Source organism: Osmia bicornis, chromosome 1 (assembly GCF_907164935.1).
Source record: "Osmia bicornis bicornis chromosome 1, iOsmBic2.1, whole genome shotgun sequence".
NCBI lineage: Eukaryota > Metazoa > Arthropoda > Insecta > Hymenoptera > Megachilidae > Osmia > Osmia bicornis.
In genome coordinates this window covers 9,479,900-9,505,010 of record NC_060216.1, presented here as the reverse complement: position 1 = coordinate 9,505,010, position 25,111 = coordinate 9,479,900, and the positions used below count along the sequence as shown (strand labels likewise).

General features: G+C 36.9%; 2 protein-coding genes across 6 annotated transcripts in view; one reads left to right on the top strand and one right to left on the bottom strand.

Annotated features, from left to right (window-relative positions):
* Positions 1 to 25,111, top strand: part of LOC114882892 (synaptotagmin-5) — a 111,694-nt gene continuing 86,583 nt past the window's right edge. For 3 of the 5 annotated variants that reach the window (XM_046285309.1, XM_029200059.2, XM_029200055.2), the window contains exons 1-2: positions 1 to 154; positions 458 to 566. The gene's annotated coding sequence lies outside the window, so the exon portion shown is untranslated. The remainder of the gene's footprint in view (positions 155 to 457; positions 567 to 25,111) is intronic. The other 2 variants (XM_046285314.1, XM_029200056.2) reach the window with 1 other exon arrangement.
* Positions 1,206 to 25,111, bottom strand: part of LOC114882891 — a 52,545-nt gene continuing 28,639 nt past the window's right edge. Inside the window, exons 3-15 of the mRNA XM_029200054.2 lie at positions 13,466 to 13,598; positions 12,070 to 12,169; positions 11,863 to 11,996; positions 9,581 to 10,735; positions 9,292 to 9,508; positions 9,116 to 9,223; positions 8,966 to 9,060; positions 8,831 to 8,897; positions 8,431 to 8,768; positions 8,099 to 8,234; positions 7,772 to 8,023; positions 7,545 to 7,664; positions 1,206 to 7,466 (exon numbers count right to left, since the gene is read on the bottom strand). Of these exons, the coding sequence (XP_029055887.1) occupies positions 7,278 to 7,466; positions 7,545 to 7,664; positions 7,772 to 8,023; positions 8,099 to 8,234; positions 8,431 to 8,768; positions 8,831 to 8,897; positions 8,966 to 9,060; positions 9,116 to 9,223; positions 9,292 to 9,508; positions 9,581 to 10,735; positions 11,863 to 11,996; positions 12,070 to 12,169; positions 13,466 to 13,545 (2,991 nt within the window). The 5' untranslated portion in view covers positions 13,546 to 13,598 and the 3' untranslated portion in view covers positions 1,206 to 7,277. The remainder of the gene's footprint in view (positions 7,467 to 7,544; positions 7,665 to 7,771; positions 8,024 to 8,098; positions 8,235 to 8,430; positions 8,769 to 8,830; positions 8,898 to 8,965; positions 9,061 to 9,115; positions 9,224 to 9,291; positions 9,509 to 9,580; positions 10,736 to 11,862; positions 11,997 to 12,069; positions 12,170 to 13,465; positions 13,599 to 25,111) is intronic.

Below are 25,111 nucleotides of genomic sequence, written 5' to 3'. Positions count from 1 at the left end.
TGCACGTGTCTGTAACAAGTGAGCTTAAATCATTTTAATATATTATATTAAATTGTGTTTCGGGTATCATTAGTTCAAAAAACGGAAAGGAAAGTCGAACAGGAGTCCCGTTTCCTGATTTCTCACATCACCTCGGCATATTCATCAGAAATACGTAAATTGCAATTTTTACTGTATTACTCTTACTTTTTACTGTTACATTCAAGTTGGAACACTATTGTTTTAATTATTTCCATTTTATATCAATAACTTCTTAAATGACATTAAATTTTGTATGTTCTTGTTACTTTCTTTCTTGTAATTTAGTATTTTAAATTGATAAACGAGGTTTTGACTTTTATTCCAATATGGCGTCTATAATCTTCGAAACTTTTTAGCAGTAAATTCAAATATCCCATCTATTTCAACCAATACTTATTAAATGATTGTTATTGATCGATTTAATTATTAATTACAGAATGGTCAACCAATGCTGATGTTTCCACACTTCACATCACCTACTACTTAGGAGATTATTCGCATGATGCTGCCGTCCACTTACCTTTCCATAGCCGCTCATCAGTTCGGTGAGTTCAAGAATTAAAAATTTTATTTTTATTTTAATCCACAAGTGGATCTATACTCGTGGAGATAGGATTTTCATATTTTGCTACATTTTTATATAAAATGAGCTTTTAAGCTACGTCGATATTTCAGAGCGTGGAACAAGCTCTCATGAGATAATAGATTTTTCCAGATCTTATTATCATAGGATAATAGGTTCATTTTGTACCTCGTTTGGTGGTATTAACGTATTTTAACCACGAGATGTCCTTCCGCTCTTGCACAATTCGATTTTAACTTTATAAACGTAATTCAGTATAATAAATTAGAAATAAAGTAAATAATATGACCAGCCGGGTAAAATTATTTTTTTCTTATACACACATTATAGTATTTCATTATAATCATATTTATGAAAGTGAAATGTTTTTCTTTTTTTGTATTTCTGCAAAGTGCTTTACTACCATAATTATGATATAAATTGTAAGCTTACTTTATATCAAAGGAAATATTGCCATTGAGTTATCATCGCTAAAAATCAATAATTGGATTATTAATTGATTAGTAAAAAAAAAAAAACAAAATATTTCAGGATTTCAGGATTTCAATGATAATGATATATAAGACATTAGTTGTTACTTCAAATATATTTGTTTCGAATTTATTCAGTAAACGAATCGTGTAAATAGAACCGCAACCATGATTAACAATGATCATGTATAGTTAATAGTAGTGTTTAGCGATTAATATTTTCATTTGTAATATATAATTTTTCACAGTTTTTAGCGTGAAGATCCTTTTTCTTGTTTACAAGTAGTATTATACAATGTAATGTGTAACAATACACGTTATACCTTTCGCAAGCACAAGCTCGAACGTACCTTATCTTAAGGCTTAAGGGATATGTTACCATTGCTAAAAATCAATAGTGTTTAATCTAGACAAATTTTCCTATTTAGGTTTTTCCATTCAATGAATCTATGCGTTTAATTACACATGTAACACCGAGATCATGAAACTGAGGAGTAAGAGTATACGTACAGCGAATCGAACTATTCAATGAAGCATAGACAATACATCTTCACAGTTCTTTTAGAAAAAACTTTTTATATAGACTGAATCAATTAAAACTACTATTAGAAATCATTCATTTCTCTTGTCATTTATATTTGCATTGGTGTAATTAAATAGGGGTCAGGGTGGTTTACTCTTGTAAAATTTTATCTTAATGGAAATAATAATTTGGGTTAAAACGCAATAAAATAAGGCAACTAAAAACAAAAAACACAGAAATTTCTTAATAACTTATAATATAAACTTATTCAGTTTTCCAAGGGATTTTTATATAACTTTTCTTAATTGCTTAAGATTAATTACTGTCCTTTCCATTCTTTTTTCGTCCTTTTCATTTCACACAGCCATTTTAAATGACTCAGTCTGTATAGTAGTACAATATACATACATAAACGCTTGAACAACTCCCTTAAGTTGATAAGTAAAATAGTGTTTACAATTTGCGAGTGTTTCGCGATCGCTTGAAACTCGTATGATTTTGATTTATGTTCAACATGACGGTACGCACGAGCATAATTCCGAAATGTAATTAGGAAGGGCTTGGCAAGGGTTATTCCTCGAAAAGTTTCACCTTAATCGATAAGATACAAAGATTCAATGCATATACAGGGGGAAGTGAATGTGCCCTTATCATATCACAGAGAGGCGTAACAAAAATATAAAACAATTTAAACTTTATAGTATTTTTTTTTGTATGAATTATACACTCATGCAATGGCTACGCTGAGCGATTCGAACCACACGTTAATCACGATCATAACTTATAAGGCATCGTAATTTATAATGATAAATTAGTGTTACAAACGTATTTCAGAAAATATTGATTGAAGTTGTAAAGGTATATTTTAAAAAGAAAAGCTGCTAGCTGAAATATTAGGTCATTGCAAAAATCTTTAGATAATTTAATTAGTCCTTTGTCAGAAAAAATCAATTCATTTTTATTCTGTTTTTAAAAATTTGAATTTAAATTTTAGTAGAATTTGTATACCTTGTTATACAATAAAAAATGGTCCACTCTTTATTTTTTTTTTTGCAACGATACTTGTAGAACAATTTCAAGTGCAGGAGGTTCTTCTTAATTTTGTTTATATTTGAAAAATCAGCAAATTTCTAAAATTGGTGATAGATGAGACTGAAAACATTAGTTAATCATATTTTTCAAAATCTACAGCAGATTCTTAAAACTATATAAAATTCGTGTGTCTAAGAGAGTAGATCGAATCAGTATAATTTAATCAAACAGCAAGATAAATAAAACATGCATATCAACAAATAGAAAAATGAAAATTTTTGTGTGAACGTTAGAGTGTACCATTATCGCAGTAGCTATCAACAGTGTCATTGCGGTACGAATCGCTTGGCATTATTATTGTCATCATCACTCTTCTTTCCCTTTTTTTCTTTAACTTCCTTTCTTGCTATCTTTTGCACTATTCCTTTCTCGCGTTCTGTGCGTTCTCTCGTTTCTCCATTCTCTCCCATTCTCTCCTATCTTTCGTACTCTAATTTTCTCTCTCTCTCTCTTACACTCTTTGGATCTTTCGTTCTTCATAATCTTTCTCTCTTTAAGTTCGTCTATAGCTAGCCTCTGATAAAACTAAATTCTGGTAAACGAGAAGCAAGCTATTAAACGCCTTTTTTTTTTTTAAATATTATTCTCTCCTTGTCGTCATTCTGCGCTACACGTTAATGTGATTTCCAGTTCAACAGTAAAACTTAGTATATGTATCCGTAACAAACGCGCACACGAACGTACACATACGTACAGTATCGAGCATTGTAGGCTTCCCTGGAAGAAAAATAATGTAAGGGAAGAAGGTTAATTGATAGAAAGCAAGTGAATTTTTTAATAACTTTCAACATCAAATTTCAAAATTCTAAAATCCAAATATTTAAGTTGCAAAAAAATATTGATAATAAGATATATGTTAAACGAAACGTTTCCAAATAAACGTTTCCCTAGAGGAGCCTACTATACTTGGTACTGAACACAGACGTATATAGCCGAACGGTGTTTGACGCGTGTGTGCGCGCGCGTGTGCGTCGCGTAGGTATTAAGAATAAAAGATATTAGTTTTTGTGCTGATATACAACAGTGTTGAATGATAATTCGACTTACATGTATACAGATTATACATACATACGTACTACGTACGGTTCGTGTGTACAAAGTGGAACACGCGAGAACGGATCAGTTAATTAGCTTTCTTCGTACTAATCATAATCAACTTCATCGGACCGAAATAATTCTGAAATCATATTAGGTTCTTGCACGTTAAATGGCCAATTGTGAAATATAGAATGATTCGAATAAAATTAGATGCTCATTTTTCAACAAAATACTCGTACATTAGAAAATTATCTAATATCTATAGAAACAGTTTAAAGTTTAAAAAATGAAAGTGAAAAAAAAATGTCGAATTGGCTATCGAAAATTGTGATCGTTCTCACAGATCACTTTGTACGAAACGATGCAGAGATACATGTCGTCCACGATGGATAATAATTTACAAATATATTTCATGGAGTTAATGAGAGAATTCAGCGATATTAGTCCCATAGTAAGTTGGCGATAGAAAAAACCTGAATAAGTTATAATAAGTATGGATTCGAATAGTCGGCAATTTATGACAAAAGATGTATAATATAGAGTGTAAAATTCTTTTTTGTAATGTATCTATAGTATAAGATAGATGTATATGTATATATATACACGTGTATTTATGCGTAATGTGTTACGTGTATACGAAGGATTAGTTTGTTTCTTCAATTTTTATCGTGTACGAAGAGGTACAAAATTTATAGGTATAGAATAGGCTATGAGGTCCGAAATGCTATCTAATTCGTTTGATTTGCGCCAATGATTCCATTAGTCGTTAATCATAACGAGGTTTGTCATTTCTGTTGATACTATAAACTTATTCAATTATTTCATTATCGATACAACAAGAATTGGCATCAATCATCAATTAGAAAACGGAAGAATTGATAAATCCTTGTAACACGTTCACTACCACTCTGAAAACAGATATATTTAATATAAAACACGATAACTTTTTAATATGCCATTTCAAATTAGCATCCAAAATCATTTTTTCTTTATTATAATATTTAATCATTGGTTATCTTTGTGATAGTCAACGTGCTACCACTTTAACACGGAAACGATTATACATATAGACTTTCAATCGTTTTCCATGTATTCTTCTGTTTCCTTTTGAGCAGTGTCAAAAATAGTACCAACAGAATGATGGTATACATTCAATTATGAGGAATAATCGTCTGTATACCTGGAACGCTCGATGGAATCGTAGCCGAGCAAATTCTAGGATCAAGTGAACGTCCGTTGCTAAACTCTACCGCGCTTTTATAAACAATCGGCAGCAGTTTCGCATTGACCCTACATCAGGCATGCACAACGAGTAGTAAAACGTGCACGGGCGTCCGAGGTAGCACGCGGGCAGAGTAACGGGCACAGACTCGAATCAGCCTTTTAAACGTGAACCCTTAACAAGCACGCGGGCACTCGGCCGCGTTACGGGCAATTTCGTGTGCATGCCTGGCCTACATTGTTTAAAGATTGTATAATTCGGCCGTGCGCCAAGTACTGTCGCAGAAGAGGAGGAAAACATAGGTAGGAGAAGAAAAGTAGCGGATGTAGCTAAAGATATTCAGCATTGAAGTGAACGGAACGAAAGTAGCTGATTGAATCACAGATTGAAAGAAGAAGATATAATCGAGAGTGAAAGAACGATTAACACTGGCCTGGCGATCATTTATGATTATTGGCGCAGTTAATATCGTTTCTGAAGAGAAAGCAACAAAAGATTGAGATCAGTTATTCGTGTTTCGAAGAGAATGCTCTGCACGTCGAAGTACGTCGTTAATAAACTCTGTACAAACATTAACAGTCCATTGGGAACAACAACGTTAATATCTCGATAAAACCCTGAATTAGAGAGCTTCGATCGTTCGTCAATTCTTCGACGTCGCAATGGATCCTTTGATCGCGACGAGTTACCAAAAGCCTCCTCTCTTATCATTTCCTTATATCATCTTATGCAACGTAGCATGATTGTTCAACGAACACCGAGTAAGATTACACCGATACCGTGAAATATATAAATAAAAAATTGGTAAACGACCAGGTTTCTAAGCATTCGTGCAACCGATAAACAATTCTATTACGAAAAGAAATGGTGATTGTCTGGTGTGAATAAAAGGAGTATCGAATTTTTTTCAAACAAAAGAAACATCATTTTGATCGGTGCCTTTTGTACACCTTTTCTCAGCTTATATTAACAAATAGAAGTGTTTAATGCACTTTCTATACACCTAAGGAAGGCTCGACTAAGCTAGGTTTCTAAAGTTCGTACACCTATGTACTATCTTCATGGCAAAGAAAAAAAGAACAGCTTTTCCTTGATTTCGTGTGCAATTCATTGAGAACTCGTCGATATAATCAACGAAACGAATAAATGATAAGGCTACTGTCCTCCTTTGGCTTTGACGTTCGCCGGCCGTATATAAAATATTAATATAAATATTTGAGCCTCGTACGGTAGAACCTTGTAGTCGTCACAAAAGTTCGTTCGAACCTTCCTTGTGGAGGGACACACGATATGAATGACGATGTAGATCCATTTAGAGCCTAGAACGATTTGTGCCTAAAGATGATTTTGATATCGATACATCAGTCTGAAATGATTAACATCAGCTCCGTGTTATCCGTATCGATTGTATCCATGTCCGTTAATCTATTCTTTGAATCGATCTGTCGTCGATAGTGACCAGTGTTGGGTAACTGCGCCCACGAGGCACTGATGGGTAGTCAATTTCTAAACTCGGAAATTTGAACTTTCTATACTTTCAAATTTCCACCTCTTCAATTTTACAAATTTGTTAATTCGTAAATTCGATGTTTCTAAAGTTCAAAAGTTGAAAATTTTCTCGTGAGCTCTCTTCTTTTTCAGTTTGAAAATCTGAACTTTCTATACTTCCAAATTTCCAACTTTCAAAATTTGTTAATTTGTAAATTTTGTAAATTTGATCTTTCCAAATTTCTAAATTTCCAAATTTGAAAATTTGTCCGTGAGCTCTTCGGCAGGCACTTAATCCGCCCATCACTGGATAACGACGATCATTCGTTCGCGTAAGAGTCACCAAAAAGATTTGCCCACGGAGCCGTCGTTTGGAACCTTACATTACATGAAACAACATATCATGCATATCCATTTAGTACATGTACAACAGGACACGACATTGAGATTTATACCAACGAAACCATCAGTTTCTTGGATATCATCTTTCATTTTTAACGTGCCATTTTGTTATAGTATAGAGGAGAACGGTTAAATACATCATAGAATGCTGGACATTTGATGGAGATACTTACAAGCAATCGTAACACAAATAGAAAATCTGTTTACTTTACTTGAGGCCTTAAATGTGTCAGCACCCTGTAATTCGCGAATTTACAATGTTTCCAATGATCCTTTCTTTTGTAAAACGTGTCAACGAAAGGATTCTCTTCGTCACAAACACAGATGAGAACTCTGTCTACTGTAACGTTATATTGCAACACGTTACCGTTCTCCGTGTATACTTCGAATCGATACAGATGTCCTACATTGTCGTCCTTTATATCTTTCTCCTTTATTTTATTTCCTGAGCGGATGCCACATGGCGACAGGACGTCTCAGAGAAGTTAACATTTGTCTCCAATGATCGGAAGCTCTTACCGTTGTGGTGGGCCCCGCGATCACGTGCCCCACCACAAAGTAAGGTTTCGAATTTGTGCCTTGTTGTTCTCCCGTTATTTCTGCTACGGTTAATCTTATCTGAATATTCTGAAAATAGATGAAGCAATTGGTAATTAATAAAAATCGTGAGAATCTTGTATGCAACGCGTGTACAATTATTCGAACCTGCAAAATATGAGTGGGCACGTTGAAAATAATTGCCTCGTTGAAGATCGGGCTCTTTTCTCCTCTCTTTACGGATGTTTTCTTCTTGTGGATCTTCTTCCCTTGTTGCAGTAGATAAACCTTCGTAATAGAACAAATACGATATTTACAAGTCGAGCAAACACTAGATATTTGACACTTTCAGTAAAGTTCAGGGACCCGATAAAAATTTTAGTTTCACCCTTTACCTTAACGAAGAAGTCTCCGGGTATGAGATTAGCACCGCGTAAATTTCTAGCCTTCACAACAACTAGCGTGAGTCTCTCAGCTGTCGGCAAGTAACTCAAAGAGAACATCAATTCTCCTAATCGTGGAGTTAATATAATTGATCCAGTAAGAGGTAACCAAGTAGTTGCCGCCCTTGGCGCAGATCCAAGGCGTAAGCTCGCTTCTCCAATAAGGGATGCACCGCCACCTCTACTGGACTCGTCGGAAAACACCTTAGAAATTTAACATACGCGTTATTTACAATTGCAAAACAATTCACTTTGTTAAGTATTTTTATTAATACGTACTTCGACAAGGAGAGTTCGGCCTGTAAGGCCACCATCGAGATGAAAAGGAAATTTCTCTTGATAACTAGGCGAAGGACTTGCTCTGTACAATCTGGTGCACTTCACGTGCATTTGTCTGTCGGGTAACAGACAAACTCTGAAATAAAGAGGGTTTTTAATTAAACTCTGCTTGTCGAACGAGGCATCTTCTGACGTCACGAGGATGTCGAGTTCGACCAGCTTGGCATCTTATGATGTCGCTCGGACTGAACGTGTTAGAGATCGTAGCCTTTCTGATATGAGTAGATCTATCCAAATAGGTTCAAAAATGATAAATAAAGAGGACATCAAACCTAGCAAAAGTATCTCGAGCTGGTTGACCATCAGGGGTGACGAGATCTCGGGCCTCGAGTACACTGATTGCAAGATCGCCCTCGTTTTCCCCTCCTCGTCCACTCCATTTATCGTATTCAATACCGACACAAACATGTCCGACGATAGGAGCCTCCTCCAGATCATTTAGAACTACACTCGTATCCGAGCACACACTTTCGCAGCTTATCGCCCTTTTTAAGTTAGATTCGTCCGGTGGAGGTTCTGGTTCAGGTCCTTGGGGTCCGCGACGACTTTCGGGACTGAACTCATTGTGATCGTTCATGGTGTAGTTCGTAATAAAACTGTCTTCTAAACTCTGTGAATTAAATCTCCTTTAGATATTTTATTATAACAATCAATTTTGTTATATACATATACCTGTGATAGTTTTCGTTTCAATTGCATTTCTTCCAATGCAGCGTAAAATTCTTGATTGTTTCTTTTCCTGTAAAATTACATAGAAATATTTTATTCAATGTGTACATACACAGTGGATAATAATTGAAAGTGTACCTCAACGAATCAGCGTCATCGAGCTCGTTCAATTCGTGGATGCCATTTAACCTTTCCATACTCTTCCTCCTCTGTTCGATGCTATTAAATATATCCTGAAAGTGATATTCGTTAGACAGAACTCTAACTACAATTAATATTTTTTCATACCTCTGAAGTTCTTGTAAAGCTAGGGTCGGTTATGTAGGTACAGGTATCTTGACTGTGACCTTTAAGCAATAACGGTGACGATGGAGGATCTTGTAAACTATTGTACACCTGTTGCAAAAATACAGTATAGCAATGTATGCATTCAAACAGTATCGAATTAACTTATTTATATCTACCTCTTGTGCAGTTCTGTGCGCTTCTAAATTAAGCTCAGGACTGTACAAATCTGAGCTACGCCTGGAACCATCGGGTCCCATCACGTCAGAATCATTTTCCCCGTACATATCTTGAACCTCATCCTGCAGATGGTTGTTGATGCTATCTTCCACGATAGTCGGAGATTTCGACGGGAAAGTGAATCGTTGAACTTGTTGCGCAGAGGATAGTACCGAACTACGATGGACAAGATTGATACGGTTATTAAAACAATATGGAATTTATTATTCCACAATCGAAGGGACGTACTTGTAGAAATCAGACGCGTCGATGTAACTCTGCGAAGTGACCAGTCTGAGGGCGTTGAATATTCTCTCGCCGGTGGTTGGTTCGCTCTTTTTTGGCACATCTTTAGCAGGATCGGGTGGCGCGGGGGGTGGCGGTATAGGGCTCGAGGCCGAGTCGCTATTGACCTTGATCGATTGCTGAATCGTGTCGTCGTAGAGGACGTGATCTTGATCTTGGTGTAACGCGTATTCGTTCATCGAATCGTAAATAGGAAGATCGGGCAGGCTTTGGATGTACTGCGAGACCTTCTGCAAGCCTTGAGACTCCCGAAACAAGTAGGACGAACCGATGTCGTCCTGAAGGCTGCAACTTCTGAAGGGAGTCATCTCGATGCTTTGCAGCTCGTTGCTCTTGTGATCGAGGTCATTGCCGAGACTCTGAGTGCTCTGAAGCATCTTAGACAGTGCCTCGGGCCCGTATATCGATTCCATGATGGTCTGGCTGGTGGCATTCGAAGAATTCGTCATACCGAAACTGCTCGGAGATCCTCTCGAGTCATTCCGTACATGTTGACGTACCATGTGACCCCTTTGGACGATATCATAGTTGCCGTAGCTCGTGTTGCTCTCGTCGTCCCCTTTGCCATCCAGGCTACTTATGGGGGCACCGTGAACTCCGTACCTGATCCTGGTTGATTCGACAGCCGTATCGTATTGCCTGTAAGGATTGCATCTATTCTCTTTTCGTCGTTCCTCCTCTTGCAGCTCGTATCTAAGTCTCGAATCGATGTGATTCTGTCCTCCGTACGGTGTCATTTGAATACTCTCCGTCACGCTCTTGGTCGCGTTCTCGTCGAATCTGAACGAAGTATGCTCGTTCGATGGCTTGTGCATACCGTAGCTTTTAACGGGTTCGCTCTGGAAGTGAAAGACCGAGGAGGGACCGGTCGATCTCGAGGGAACGTGCGCTCTTTGTAACGACGGCGGTGGAGTTAGCGGACCCGGACCAGCCTCTGACATTCTCAGGTAGTCTACGGCACTCGATGGTTGAAGTGGCGCCGGCCTTGGTCGTGCAGTTGGCCTTGGTTGAGGTGCTGGCCTCAAAGGCTGCGGTGGTATTGTACTACCGGTTGTAGCACCCAAAGGTGGATGGAGATCTCTGTCCACTGATTCGAATCTGTAAATATTACAGGTTTACAATAGTACTATTCCGTTCGAGTGTTTCCACCTCTTTTGTACAAATTTCGAACACGTTTCGCATTTATGTTTACAGCATCGTGTATCAATTTTATTCTTCATTTTTAATCCGCAATTTCCTTCCACCTACGCGATTGCGTATCTTTTTCAATCCGACCATGGATTATTTCGTAACAGGTGGCCTTTATTGCTATACGCGCTCGGTTAATATCTACTGTTTCATGTTAATAATTTAGCATAATTCGGATCGCAAATTTTGCCTATGGATGTATAATTAAAATGTAGAATATTGGTCAATCAATTCCAAATGAAATGTGCATCGAATCAGTAGCGCGATTTTGACCTCCAATCTCATTACGCATCGATCAGGTAATCGAGTAGAAATCGCGTGTTTACTAAAAAAAGATCACGTAATTTATTTTATCAATATAGATGCGATCCATAGAGTCGAAGCGATTTTGCGCAGTGCATGTTTTCCAATTTTGCAAGTTTTTCGTAACGTTCGTTAATGATGCTACAAGAGCGCGGTAGTAATAAAAAGTCAATGTTACGTGAGAGCAATAATGATTCATTAAAACGTAACGCTTTTAATAATGCCGCATGCTGTTACTCGGCAGTAAGTTGCGTTCGAGTCAAGCTATTAATGGCTTTACTCAATTATTCTGAGTGCTCGTTCTGCAAAAAAAGAACTTACTGTCGTGCCATCAGGCGTGTGTCTGGGTCAGAAAATTGCCAATATCGGCACAACACTTTAACACTGTTCGTTAGCGATACAAAGTTATCTGCTAATGTGTCAATAACTGGGCTTTCATTTTCGAAAGTGCTATAAGCCAATTTTAAAAATTGATCTTTGAAAAAAGCATCAATTTTATTCTAAGGAAATTCTTAGAAAATGTCCCAATGGAACTTTGAACAATATTTTTAAATAAAGAAAAGTGGATCATTAAAAAGCTAAATTTACAGCAACATTACGTTAACAATCTTCCCCCATTATAACTCAAACTTCGTTGCCACCTCGTCACCTGATTAACCCTATACGCGATGCTTCTATAATTAATCAAATTCCAGCTAATTAGGTAATATCGTCAGAGTTCATTTTGCTTGTACCTGGTAAAAGCTCCTTGTGCATCTAGTCTGAGATCACTGTCACTGTGGAGCAGATGTTGCGACGTGTTTCCAGGTTGTCGACACAAGCCAGGGATCGTCTGTGCTGTTGGGTGTTGTGCTTTCACCAGGCCAACCTGGAAACACGAAAAATACCACATCGAAACGTATTTGATGTAAGAATTAAGTTAGGTACTTCAGTTGACTTACCTTTTCTTCTCGCGGTGCCCATAACCAAGACAACCTTTGTCGCCATTCTTCACAGACGTTCCAAATATTCCTAGTGCCCCATTGCCAGCCAAGACAATACCTAAATTCAAAGTGCATCAGTTTTTAATTTTGCAATTTGAATTTTATTTAGAGTAACTGCAGAAAGGGAGGCGTTTAGTGTGATAGAGTGTTCGAGCAACGGGAGACTAGTAGCAAGCTCACGTAGGAATATGCTATTATTAAGCGAATAGAGATATGCGCTGATCAAAGGGGTCAGTGAGAAAATCAATTTCAGTAAGCACGGTGTTAAAGGTAAAATAAAATTTTGCTGCATTCCTGGCTAACATTCAATTAACCGATCTCTTGCAAAACGGAAGCTTAGAACGATCTATTTTGCTGAAACTTTTATATCCCTCCGTCGAGTGATATTTATTTTATGGCGCTATATTAGGTGGAAATGCTCGATAAAGTAGCGTTATAAATTCTAATTCGTACGAGCTACTTGAGATGATTGAGTTGCATATATAATATATTCGTACCTTTTCAACTAGACGCGCACGATGTTCTTATATAACACGGTTTGGAAAACAATTTATAAAAGTACTTTTATTTCTTGTTTGAAATACTATTTTATCCAGCATTGGTATTTTTCTCTGAACTCGGAGGAGTGTTTACTGTTTCGATTTACTTGAACAAGAATGGAGTCATGTACAGAAAATGGCAGATAAGAAGTTCCTGATACAATTGGTGACTGAATGACCCTTTAACCTGTTGCACGTGTAGCATTTACCAGTATTCGCGTGTATATTCTTACGTAATACGAGAAAATGCTGGGAAACGTGAGCCTTGACTTTAAAAGAAAAATATCAAACCTTTTCTTTTTAACAAAACATTTAACAAAATGTTGCAATTTCATAAGTAAAAAGTCACAATAGTTGTGGTAGTTTAAAGATTCTAAAATTGTCTTAAATTGTATTAAATTATTTCTACCTATTTTAATTAAAAAATTGACTAACCCTTTGTGGAAGAAAATGTTATTTAGAAGAAACAAAATACTTTGAGCATGTTTATAGTGTGTTCAGCAGTAAAGTTAAAGGGACGGACGGTTTTGCCTCGAAGCTCGAACTTCTATTAACAAACTAGAACACATCAATTTCTCTTTGTTTCATAAGCTCTTTAATAAAAACTTCTGTTGCAAAGATTACACAAGAAACCTTGGACTTTTCAAAATATAAAGTAGTTAGAACCTTCTGCTTTTGACAGAATCGAACTTAAAAATTGTGAGATACAACAAATATCATTTTTCGTGCATAAATATTTAAGTAATTCGAAAGGGATGTTATCAAGGGATGCGTTAGTTAATGAATAAGGGTGGTTAAAATTGTGGTGCAATCACCTTCTGCACAGTGCCAGGGCGGCGCCAGCCACGACGACAATGACCAAAGCCACCCCAAGACCGGTGAGTGTCCAACCCATCCTTCTTAATACCAAATCCAGGCCCAACCACAAATCCAATCAAACCGCCGAGCCTGAAACACACGGAGTAAATCCATGGAGAGCATGATCCGATTACAGTTACAGAACCAACATTACCCGTGGATTAACGATCTTACGGCTACCTGTATTGTATATTTATTCGTATGTTGGTCTGTGTATTAACTGGATCTTCGTGCATATCTGTCGAGTATTAGTAAATATTCAAGATGCACAGTGATAAATTATATTTCTTGTTCAGAGCTTTATCAGTTTCCATTATCATTTATATTATCAGAGAAAAAATGAAGAAATTATCAAGTGGTATCAGAAATATCGAAGATGCTATACTTGGGTCTGGGAAAGATGGTCGCAAGGGTCTTCCATTTTTCGCACAGAGGGTAATGCTCCCTCTTTTATCTCAGACGTTTTGACACAAAGTACGTGTGGCTTAGCTTAGATGTAGTCATGCACTCAGCTTCTTTCAAAAAAAAAAAGGAGGCACAACGGGGTGGTTAGGGTTAGGCGTGGAGCAAAGAGGGGTGGGAAGAAAGCGCAGCCCAACGCGTATCTGAAAAAATAGGCCAAGCCAGCAGAGTCGGTGAACTTTGCTCAGATACTTCGACGGGCATTCAACGAACATCAGCAATCCGGATGGTTTCCCCTTCGAAGAAGCAATCCGCTTTTCAAGTGTTATAGATATACGCGATCTAACTTGCAAACCATCCGCGCACACTCTCACGCAATATTCCAAAACGCGATACTCTTCGACGCAGCATTTTATGAGCAGAAAATTGTTCTGCTAACGCTTCTTTGTTCCTTTTGACTTTAACTTTGATCGTTTTCCGACTTACCACGGCCTGGATTATTATTTTCAACGTACTTCGCGGTTTTCAGGTCATTTAATCCTAAAGATGTTTAACTTCTAAATAAAAAGAGATCGTTTATATCGAAAATGATGAATTATTAGTTTTAATAGCTTTTCTAGAATCTTTTGTTAACGCGAATGTTTTACCCAAATTATCACTTTTCTTTTATAATAGTCATTTGAACTTGATTTTCATGATAAATCTTCATGTCATAGGAGCTTAATTTCAATGAAAATTGATACAACAATTGTACGAGTATTATATTAAAAAGAAAATACGAGCGAACGAATGGTACTAGAGAAAAGAAAAGGTTCTTATGGCGTTTCTTATTGTTCCTACAGCTGGCTTAATGATATTTCAGTCGCGCAAACCATTATTTCCATTATCATTCTATGTAAAAGGCAAAATGTTCTTTGTGCAGCGTATAATATTAATTCAAGAAACGTAAGTACTTAGTTCGTGAAAAATAAGAAAGAAATTCTAAATGGTACTATTAAATTAAATTGCTTATGCTATATTCGTTTTATATTTGACGAGAGTAAAATCTTCGTGTTGCAAACGAGTAACCGAGATTTTTGGCAGACAGAAGAAGCCCAGATGGACGAGTAGGATAAGATTTAGCGAGAAAGGTAGGGGGTGGTTGCAGGTTGGTAGCGGTACTTCGCTCTTCCCCATCAGAGACAATGGTAGCAATTAGTGGCGTGTAAGATTTCAGCCCGGGGCTGTAGGAAAAAGAGAAAGAGATTCTCTGATTCTCGAGTACATTCATTCAGGGGCTAGTCTCTTTTTCGCTCTCTTGACGAGACCAAGGAAAAAAGGGTCACGAAGTTACTTTAGGAATGTACATACAATCGAGCTTCAATGATTTATTGATCTATTTGAAGCCCATCAAATATCGCTTCTGTCAAGGTCTTGGAAAAATCAATAAATATCAACCTTTTTACGAAGGACGTACATGTATACATTCTTATTCAAACGTCATAGAACATTTAATTATACGATGTAAATTATTTTAATTATATAGCTCAATTTATGGATATACATACATGCAACATTAGAAACAATAATAATTCAAAAGCGTTGGAAGTGTTTCGTGTGTGTTGCAAATAATAATACATATTAATGATATGTAAAAATTGCCATAGATACATTAATATATTACACTATTAATATTTATAGAATAAATGTTGTTTGATTATGATTTATTCGTAATTTACTTATATCTACTTTGCTGCCCATATACACTTTCAAATAAAAACAATTTTTAAACCTGTTATATGTAAAAATTAAAATTGTTAGGTAATAAAAAATAAGAAAAGATATGAATGGGTTTATAGTGACCCACTTACAGGTCCCCTCAGGACCATCAAAGTGTCTGTGCTTGAGGTATTAATTATTTAATTCCTTTTTTAATATTTATTTAACCTGATTATCAGTCGAATTTTGTTCCCACGTTATAAATAGCATGGATCTCGATTGTTGTAAACGCGTAAAAGCGCATTGTATCTTTTGAGAATCTAGAATACCGGGGTAACACACGCGAAACGGCGGAATAAGGACCAGTAAGTAGAGGATATCAAAACTAGGTCAGACCGGTCTGCCTCTGCTTACGTTTGTGTCACTGTGTCAAGGTAACTGATGTTACATGTATAGTATACCTACAAATTACGAGCAGTTGATTAAGACGAAAAAAATTCGTCAGTCGTTTCTGTCTTCTAGTATTTGACACGGAATCATATGAAATAAAACTGTCTCTACCATGATTTTTAATATACGTATGAATATTTAAAGATTTTTATTTAAAACTAGCAGAATTAACCAACATTGCTCGGTGTCTCAGATTTGGAATATTCATAGATATTTAAAAAGTAATTAATTTCATTTTGCAATTTTATAACAAATAGCCTGTAGCCTAATTCTGTTTCAACTATAGGTTTATCATTTCATTTTTATACACGGTGACCCAATATTGATGGCACAATCGAGAAACGGATGGCACAATCGTGTAACAATAACTAAAATAAAACGGTAGAATAATATTTAGCTTTGTTTACGAGGAAATTGAATCTCAAGCTTTTTTATAAAAATTTGTTTAGACAACGAACATAACAGTTTAATACCGATTGTACTATGAATAGATCATGTGAATTACAATAGAATAACACTTCATAGAATTTTCATAATATTCTGATTTATTAGAAACGATAAAATTGTTTGACAGGATTTTCCTTTTTCTCGTTGAGTTGCATTTTAAACTAATCTTCGTTCATGACACGTACAGAAAAATTCTTCTTTTGGTTGGAATTCAATACGTTGCTCGTTGTATCAAATTTACACGGGTTCAAGTTACGAGATCGGAATTTTTGCATCACGTCGTGAATAATTCACACGTGAACCTCACTCATTGTTGCGTGCTCGTTCACTTTGACTCGTTTTATTTTCCCAGAAATGTACGCCATTTCGAAAAATCGTCACTGATTTTTCCATTTTATTTTTTCTTTAAGAACAATAAAACTTTTTAGGTATGCAAATATTTAGTATGTTATCCTTGTTTTTTAATAGTTTGATGGCTTAGAGATAAAATGAGGTTAAACAAATATTCTCGTTTTCCATATTTATGAGTATATTATGGTATTTATCGAACTACCTAGCAAGTATCTTATCAAAATTCGTTGCAGTGAATTGCGGCCTGAATAATACACGTCAGAGCCGTTCATGGTCGTAGAATATTGATACGAATATTTTAACGAAGTAAATTATCATTTCTTAGCAACTTAATAGGTAAAGATTAAAACCAGCTTTATTTTACATCCAACATATTCAATACAAGTGTATGAAAAACTTTTTTAATTTCTAGCTTGTGACTTGTACAATTTCACTAACAGTATAATATTATTATAGTTTAATTGTGCGAAAGTCCAAGAAAACTCATTTTCTCTATATTTGTTCCTCGCATTTCTCGCCAGCGCTCGTTTGCCGGCACTTTACGCTGTTTTTCAATATTTTATTTCGAACTTCCTAGTGTCTTGCATAGATGGGTGTCACGTTCATATGAGAGAAACGTTTCTACTAAACAATGATTAGCATACCAAGAAGAAGCTCGTCTGCACCGGTAATCGAGTGGTCTCGATCGATCGGGTCGTCGGTCCCGTCTGTCGGTATACGCGGCTGCAGGAGTGCTGCAGGTTCGTTGCACTTTCGGCCGCATTCGTAAAACTGCATATGCCACTGCACCATCGAATCCGCTGTCCGCTTTACAAAGCATTCGCGATAATTGAATTTTCTTCTTAATCGTTTCGATCGCCATACGGTAGTAATATCCGCGTGCGCTGCAAGTGTTAACCCCTTGCTTTATGATATTCTCAGTAATTGGATTTGTTAGAGTTAATTATTCGCTATTACCATAATGATCCTTTCGCCACTGTAGCCGTCCGGACACAAAGCGTTTACGTTTGAAATTATAGCAAAAATGCAATATGAAAATTCTTCTACGACAATCAGAAAGTAAAATAATAAAAATAACCTAATTAACAATTTGATTAAAGGAAGAACAAGTTTATCATTGTCAGGAGATTCTACTTGTCGCTTTGTTAGGGATCTCTGCAAACTAGCTAAGTTATACGAAACTCGAGGGGTAGAATTATGAATATTCGTCCGACAAACGATATTGCAAATGTATTCTTTGCGACGTTGGAAAGAAGCAAAGGGACTTCGAAGAAAGACGTGAGAAAATAAGAGGCGGTTTTGTGGTGTCTGCGATGCATATTCATAGAAGTCAACGAGGGTGCACAGCTATGAGATGTCTGCTCCTTTCGTAGGGTCGTCGTAATAATCTAACATTCATTTCATCGTTGAGACATGAAAAACGCCAAGTATTGTGACCCTTTTCACGAGAAATAAGGGAATTGAAGTGAAACATGAAGAATATTAAGCGGCTATAATTAATCGAATTAATTGTAGTATGTCTTTTCTCTAAGTACGTCTATGACCAATATCGTGAAATGAAACGAAACCATGGGTGTCAACGACGAAGCTGACCAAAATGGTTCTCGAGAAGCATAGCCAGGGGGTTGATTAAAATGCAAAGAAAACACGTCGAGGAATCCAAGGGCTCGGGGAAGGAGGTCTCCGACAACAGCAGAACGTTATCGCTCTCTTTCGACCCATAGAACTAAGACTGCTGTCGTAAGGAAGCAGATGAGAGAAGGAGGAATAGAAAGAGAACAAAGGAAGATAGAAATACTCTCGTTTCGATGTGGAACAAAACATAAAATAGACTGAAACGAGAAAGGGAAGAAACTATACTAAACGTGTATACGCTGTCTACGTGTTTCATTTTCTTGTCTTTGTCTTTAAGAGAATATCCCTTTCTTCGCTCTTCCTTCTACCCCCTTTTTTGCATGTACTGGCCGAGAGAGAGAGGAAGAGGGAGAAAAGTGAAGGTGGGTGCGTCAGTGTTGGGTGAGAAAGAGATGGTAGAAGTGAAAGAGGGATGGAAATTCTGGGTAGCTGCCAGATGGCGCATTGCGCTCCAGAAGCTCACCCCTCGAGTTTCTAACGTTTGCTGCCAAACACCGAAATTCGCCTATTTCTCTCTCTCTTCCTCCCACTCTATCTACGTGGAGGTGAATGTGCATGTGTGTGTGTGTGTTCCTTGTTCGGTATATCTTTGTAACCCAGGCGATTGCACGGGTTTTTAAAGTTTCCGAAAATCCGGAGCATAGGCGGCACCGCTCGAAGCCCTAAATTTCTGCGGATTCGGATTAACGACACCTTGCTTCTCGTCCTAAGCTGAAATCCATCCGGATAATCGGCCCAACAATCTTTAGTTACCTCGACGGAGAGGTGTAAGGTTACGCTTGAAGCTGGGAACTTGTAAATATACCGATTTTCACGAAATAAAAGAATTAACGCGTTTTATGATCGAAAATTTGGCATTGACGATATCGAGTCGTGCAATAATGAAATTGTTAAGAAATAATAAGATAAAAGGTAAAGATTTAAAAGATAATAAATCCTTTGAAATCTCATCGTAAGACTTTGAATGTTTGTAATAAATACGAAATACAAGAAATAGATTCATACGTATGACATGTATGCGACTGATGCTATCATCTAATTAGAGGAATTACTCGTTCCTTGTTAGGAAGTTCGTATTGGTACATAGTCAAAGGTGAATGTTGAAGGATGTCGTATCCTGGAAATAGCATATTCTCTGCTCATGATATATACACTTCAATCTCGCTGGTATATACAGCAGGGTTCTCTATCAATGCCTGTACACTAGTATGTCTAAACCATTCTGGAGGTAACTTTACCATTACTGACGTAATTGCAACTTGATAACTAATTTTAATTATAGACAACTGTATGACCTTTATGGACTTTTATGAAATTGCAAGTATCATCCACGTATGAATAATGTAATAATCAAATCAGTGACGATTATTTTGTTCATTTTTCCAAGGTGTTACAAATAGATCAATATCAATCCTTTTGATCTCCATTTACATGATAATCCCTGTCTTATTAGCAGTCTGGGTTAGGTAGCTGGTGCCTATCATTATGTGTCACTCCTTATTAGTTGTGGTTATGAATCCCCATAGCAATCTACAGGCCGAACGAGAAATAATGTGCGGGCAGACAGTCTATCGGTGATTCTGATCTCGCCTCACCTCTCGGAAACTTTTCTCGATCAAGTGATCCACTTTAATGTCTCTTGAGATAAATCGTTCTCTCCTGTCTTCCATCCTATTTTTCTTATTCTTCTTAAACATTTCATTTGGATGGCTTCGCATTAAATAAATTCAAGTAAACTTCTGTTAGGAAACAATTGTATCTGCAGTACAGCGAAAAATATGCATTCGTTCAATCGGATTGTTAAATCACGTTTCATTCTGAATTTTCCATTTCTCTTCATTGAATATTCCGTCCTATATTTTACGCTGTTTACACTGCTTGAATCGTCACGTTACTAAAGCCATGAGTATATGAGAGGATGAAACGAAAAATATTTGTAGTAGATAAATCCTAATTGACTACCTTCGCTTTTTATGAAAAATTCTCTGCTGGCAGATTAATTCTTGACAACTTAGAAGTGCTCGTATATTTTTACTAAATACGCTTTTGGAGCCCAAAGCTCATAAATGTAAAATCAAAGTTCTTCCATTGCGGATATGGATACGAGATTTCATGCCAAATATAAAGTGATTAATACAAGGTAAATAAAAGCGTCATAAAAACAATTATTCTTTGGCTATCGGAAGAAGACACGGGAGATAAAAAAAAAGATGCACGACATTGAGATCATACGATTGGTATCGAATCGATGAGATAGATCAAGCAGAACGTGGCGGAATGTAAACAGTGACGATTATAGGAAAAAATACGGTTTAAAGTGGAGACTTAGCGAAGTAGCGTCTCGCGGTCGTCAGTGGGTCACCCGTTAGATAGATTTAATATGGCTTAGGATCGCGTGGAATGCCAAGATCGCTGCATTCTCTACTCACCCTCCTTCGCGAGCTTCCTTCCTCCTTCTAGGGATGAACGCAGAAGGCAGGCGGCTTTGCAAAAGTGGGAGGAAATTGTGCGAGAGAAGAGGAGACGCCGTGGGAAATACAAAGAAGAAAGGAAGGGGCAGAACCAGGAAGGGTGGTTGGTAGAAGAGTAAGACAGTCTTCTCTTTTCTCGGCATTGCTTCATCGTCTGTCCTGTGCGTGTCAAGATAGAATGCACGCGTGTTTGTGGTCGCAGAAAAGGGACAGACTAAAAGAGGAAAATATCACCGGAGAGCATCAACCGCAGCTGCGTGCAAGCGAACGACTTCTTTTCTATCTACTGCCGTAAATAAGAATGCTTCCCACTAACATCATCGTTCTCTTGTTCCACTACAGAGTCGAATAGAAGAGAAATTGATAAGCTCGCGGCGGAAGAATATAGAAATATTTTCAAGTATATTGTATTCACCCCGGAAGAACAGGATTGCGCTCGAAAGGCCTTGGCGTTCTTTTAACAACGCGTATCGACGTTTTCGTTAGCTACACACGACGAATCTTTTGTCGAATTTGAGAAAAATAACTTGCAGTCTCGGCTGGCAACACGTGGAGACGAGAGATAGGAATTCGAGGAATGTAAGCCGTGACCTCACGAACAAGGAACAACCAGGTCTGTTTCTTAGACGTCAGTAGAAATTGCATTGTGCATCGGTAAACCGTTTCTCAAGTTCATGATTCTTTCTTACTAGAGGTCGTTTTTTGTTGAAGAAGTTGTTTTAAAAGGATATAATAGGGGGTGCTACTTTTGCACCCTTGAAATCTTAGCGTTATTATCACTGGGGTAACTAGGCAGGGGTCAGGGTTGGTTTGCTCCCAAGAAGCAGATTGCTCCCTCGCTGTTCTAAAATCCTAAAATTCTGAAATTGCATAACAAATAGAGATCAAGATTTCATATTTTACTTACTTAAATGCTCTATCTCGTATTGTATAGACAATCGTGTTTCTTTGCGAATAAATAATGTCGTACAAGGATCCGGAGAAAGGTAAATTCCATTTAAGGAGGACGAATAGAGGAAACATGAAAGTGACAGTGGCGAAAAGACTAAGAAAGTGAAGCAGTGGCTCTAGGGGATTTCGTCCGCAAGTTCATGAAGAATGTAACGAGGATCTCCTGCAGGAAACGAGACTCGTTTGGCATATTGTCGTCATTCGTTTCATCGAATACGTAACGAGAAGGAAAATAGAATCTTGTTTCGCGTGTAAACCTTGCACGATTGTACAGAGATTTTTTGAATTTGAGATAGTAATTTCATTTCGATTTTAGGCTATTTACGAGATGGCCTTTCGTTTCGGTATAATAATTCGTGTTCTATGTTTGCCAATAATGCCAAGTTTGTAGAACGTCGCCACGAGAGTTAATATCCTGCCTGTGCGGTGCCAAGATTCGATAAACCTCGTAGAACAATTACATTGGTCCACTTTGGGATTCGTAGTAGCTTAGTAATTAGAGAAGCTACTGTATACGTACATACATTTAATTTACCACAAATATTACTCAGTTTCGAGTTCTAACAGTTTATAACGTGCAATTGTTTAACACTAAAGAATCCATAAATTTCACTTCCTATTTAAAACATTATATCATTTAAACTTTGTGCCATCTAACATTCTTTCTTTAAATTTTACCCAGCTTCATGTATTTCCTTTGAATAAGTTTATAATTTAGTAGACTTAACTTCGACGAATTTTAATCTCAATCATTTCAGTACGTCAGTTTTTATTTACATCATAAATTTCACGCAAACCGAGTACATTTCTCTAGATAAGAGAACGGAAAAAGATTTCTCTGGAAGGAAAATAAATCGCAATTTTATTAGCTGCGTAATCTCATACTTTGACTGACACAGAATTAAAATCTGTTATACATGTACGTAAAGTTCTGACATGAGTTCAGATTTCATTCCGGAAATGTCAGATATTTATACCTCTGTCATTTTATTATATTCGCAGAAAGTTTAGAAAAGCATTTATTCAATGGAATAAAAATGTTTATATTTTCAGACAACAGTTTCACTGATGAAGAAAATGAAAGAATTGTTCCCTATAAAATATAATAACTGTTATATTTTATGGCGACGAAATCGGTAGAGTTAATCCCAAACAGAGATAATCCCTGTAAATAAACAGTCGAATCATTGGCGCGCGGCAGCAGCCGTGCCGAAACGTGATCGTACATTCATTCGTTCTTGATCCTTCCTCGAGTCAATACACGAACGGAAAGCCGAATAAACGGAGTTCATTTCCAAACTGAGTACGTATACATACATATACATACATATATATTCATATCCCATCAATTCTTAGTGTGCGATCAACAGTAATGTGGGATTTTGTGATGGTGAGGCGGAAACGAATCCCGGTTCGATTTGAATTGGATGAATAATATAATTTGGCATAAATAATTCAGTTCGCTTAACAAGGCGTGTATCTGTAATTAGAGATTGATTAGAGTCAATTTTATGAAGAGTCTAGTATCGGCAATTGTACATTGAAATCATTGCACCGATGAAGCGTGATGAAGATCTATCAGAAATCGAGCGAAGGAAGATGCGACCCTGACCCCCTATGGGGTAGCTTCATCCGTGGAAAGAGCGTCAAGGGCGCATCAGCGAAAAGCAGTAACGAGTGTTCGATGCATGTATTGGTTTCCGGGTTAATCAAACTCAGTTCCGACCTCTGGAACCGCTAGTTTTCACAAAAGGAGAATGTTTGACGATCGATAACGAACGTTCCGGTCGCACAAAACCTGTCTTTAACACATTCTTATCGAATCATTTGAGCGGACACCGGGGAATACTCGTACTAATTTTCCTTTGCGCAAGAAATTGTTCGTTGATGCATGTTTTAGATAGTAAAACGAAGTAACCATATTGAACTTCTCCCTTTTATTCAGAAAGTTATTTCTTTTGGAATCTTAAAATCTTAGAATTTTGGAATTTTGAAAAAAATGCGAATTTTTAACAGTTTTTAACAGATTCTGTAAGGAGAAGGGTGAAAACAGATTATGAAAACAGGTGAAAAGAACAAGGAGAGAATTTTCCGTTTTAATTAATTATGTTGATGTTGCTGAAGGAAAGATAATACACAGATAGACGTACTTTATCTCTGACAAAGCTAGCTCGCGGTATGTTAATGAAAAACAAGCTCTGAGTCGATGTTGGTCGTGCTGTTGTATTCTGCACGTGTACTTACGAATAGAACCCACGCGTTTTACAGCGACCCGTAATGAATAAATTTAACATACCATACCTTAACTAGACGATAATGATGCTTGTAAAGGAAAACATCATTTTCTGAGTAACCTTGTCCGCTTTGAAAAGAAAGGAAAAGAAATCGATCAAACTCTGAGGTAGAAAAATGTCATCTTATGGTAATTATATTGAGACGAAATAACCTTAGTTCGCTTGAACTTCCTTTTTATTACAAGCACACTAGTTAGCGACGAGGGAAAAAGTTTCAACAAAAAGTTCCGTTTCCAAGCTGATCCCGAATCACCAGTGAAAATAGACTTTCGCCCTGCGGAGCACTACGCGTAGCTTGAATGGTTTATGTCATGATTGTTTCGTCCGGCAATGGAAAACTCTGTTAAAAGTTTGTCGTCGGAGTTTCCACGGAGAATTTCCTCTGTAGCTTCTTTTTCAGTCGCTTTGCTTACGTATTCTTCTCTCGCGTTCGAAGTCCAGTCTCGGTTTGGATAATTCTCCACGGTTGCGTTCCGCGAACAAAAAAAAAAAAACATTGCTCGCTTTGAAAAAAAAAAAAGAAATGTCGATAAAGCCAAAGAATGAACACAAAAGAGCGACGGATGGTTTCGATATTTTTTTTTCATAAGCCGTCGCTAGGGAATCCACGGTTATCACGGTGGAATATTTTTGTTTCATTTTCTATCCATATTATTTTCCCATTTTTATATAACTCTTTCTGTCTTTGTACAGGGGACAAGAAACACGGAATTAAAATAACTCTCTCATCGCTTTAATTAATAAAGAATGAAAATGAGAAATTAATATCAGATATCAGCTGTTTCATTTTTTTTTTTCTGACATACGGTATGTCTTTCAGTATGGTTCAAAATTTTCTTCGTTACTAATAATATGTACCAGAGAATGGTATTGATTGCCTGTTAGCGTTCAGATACTTTTTCTA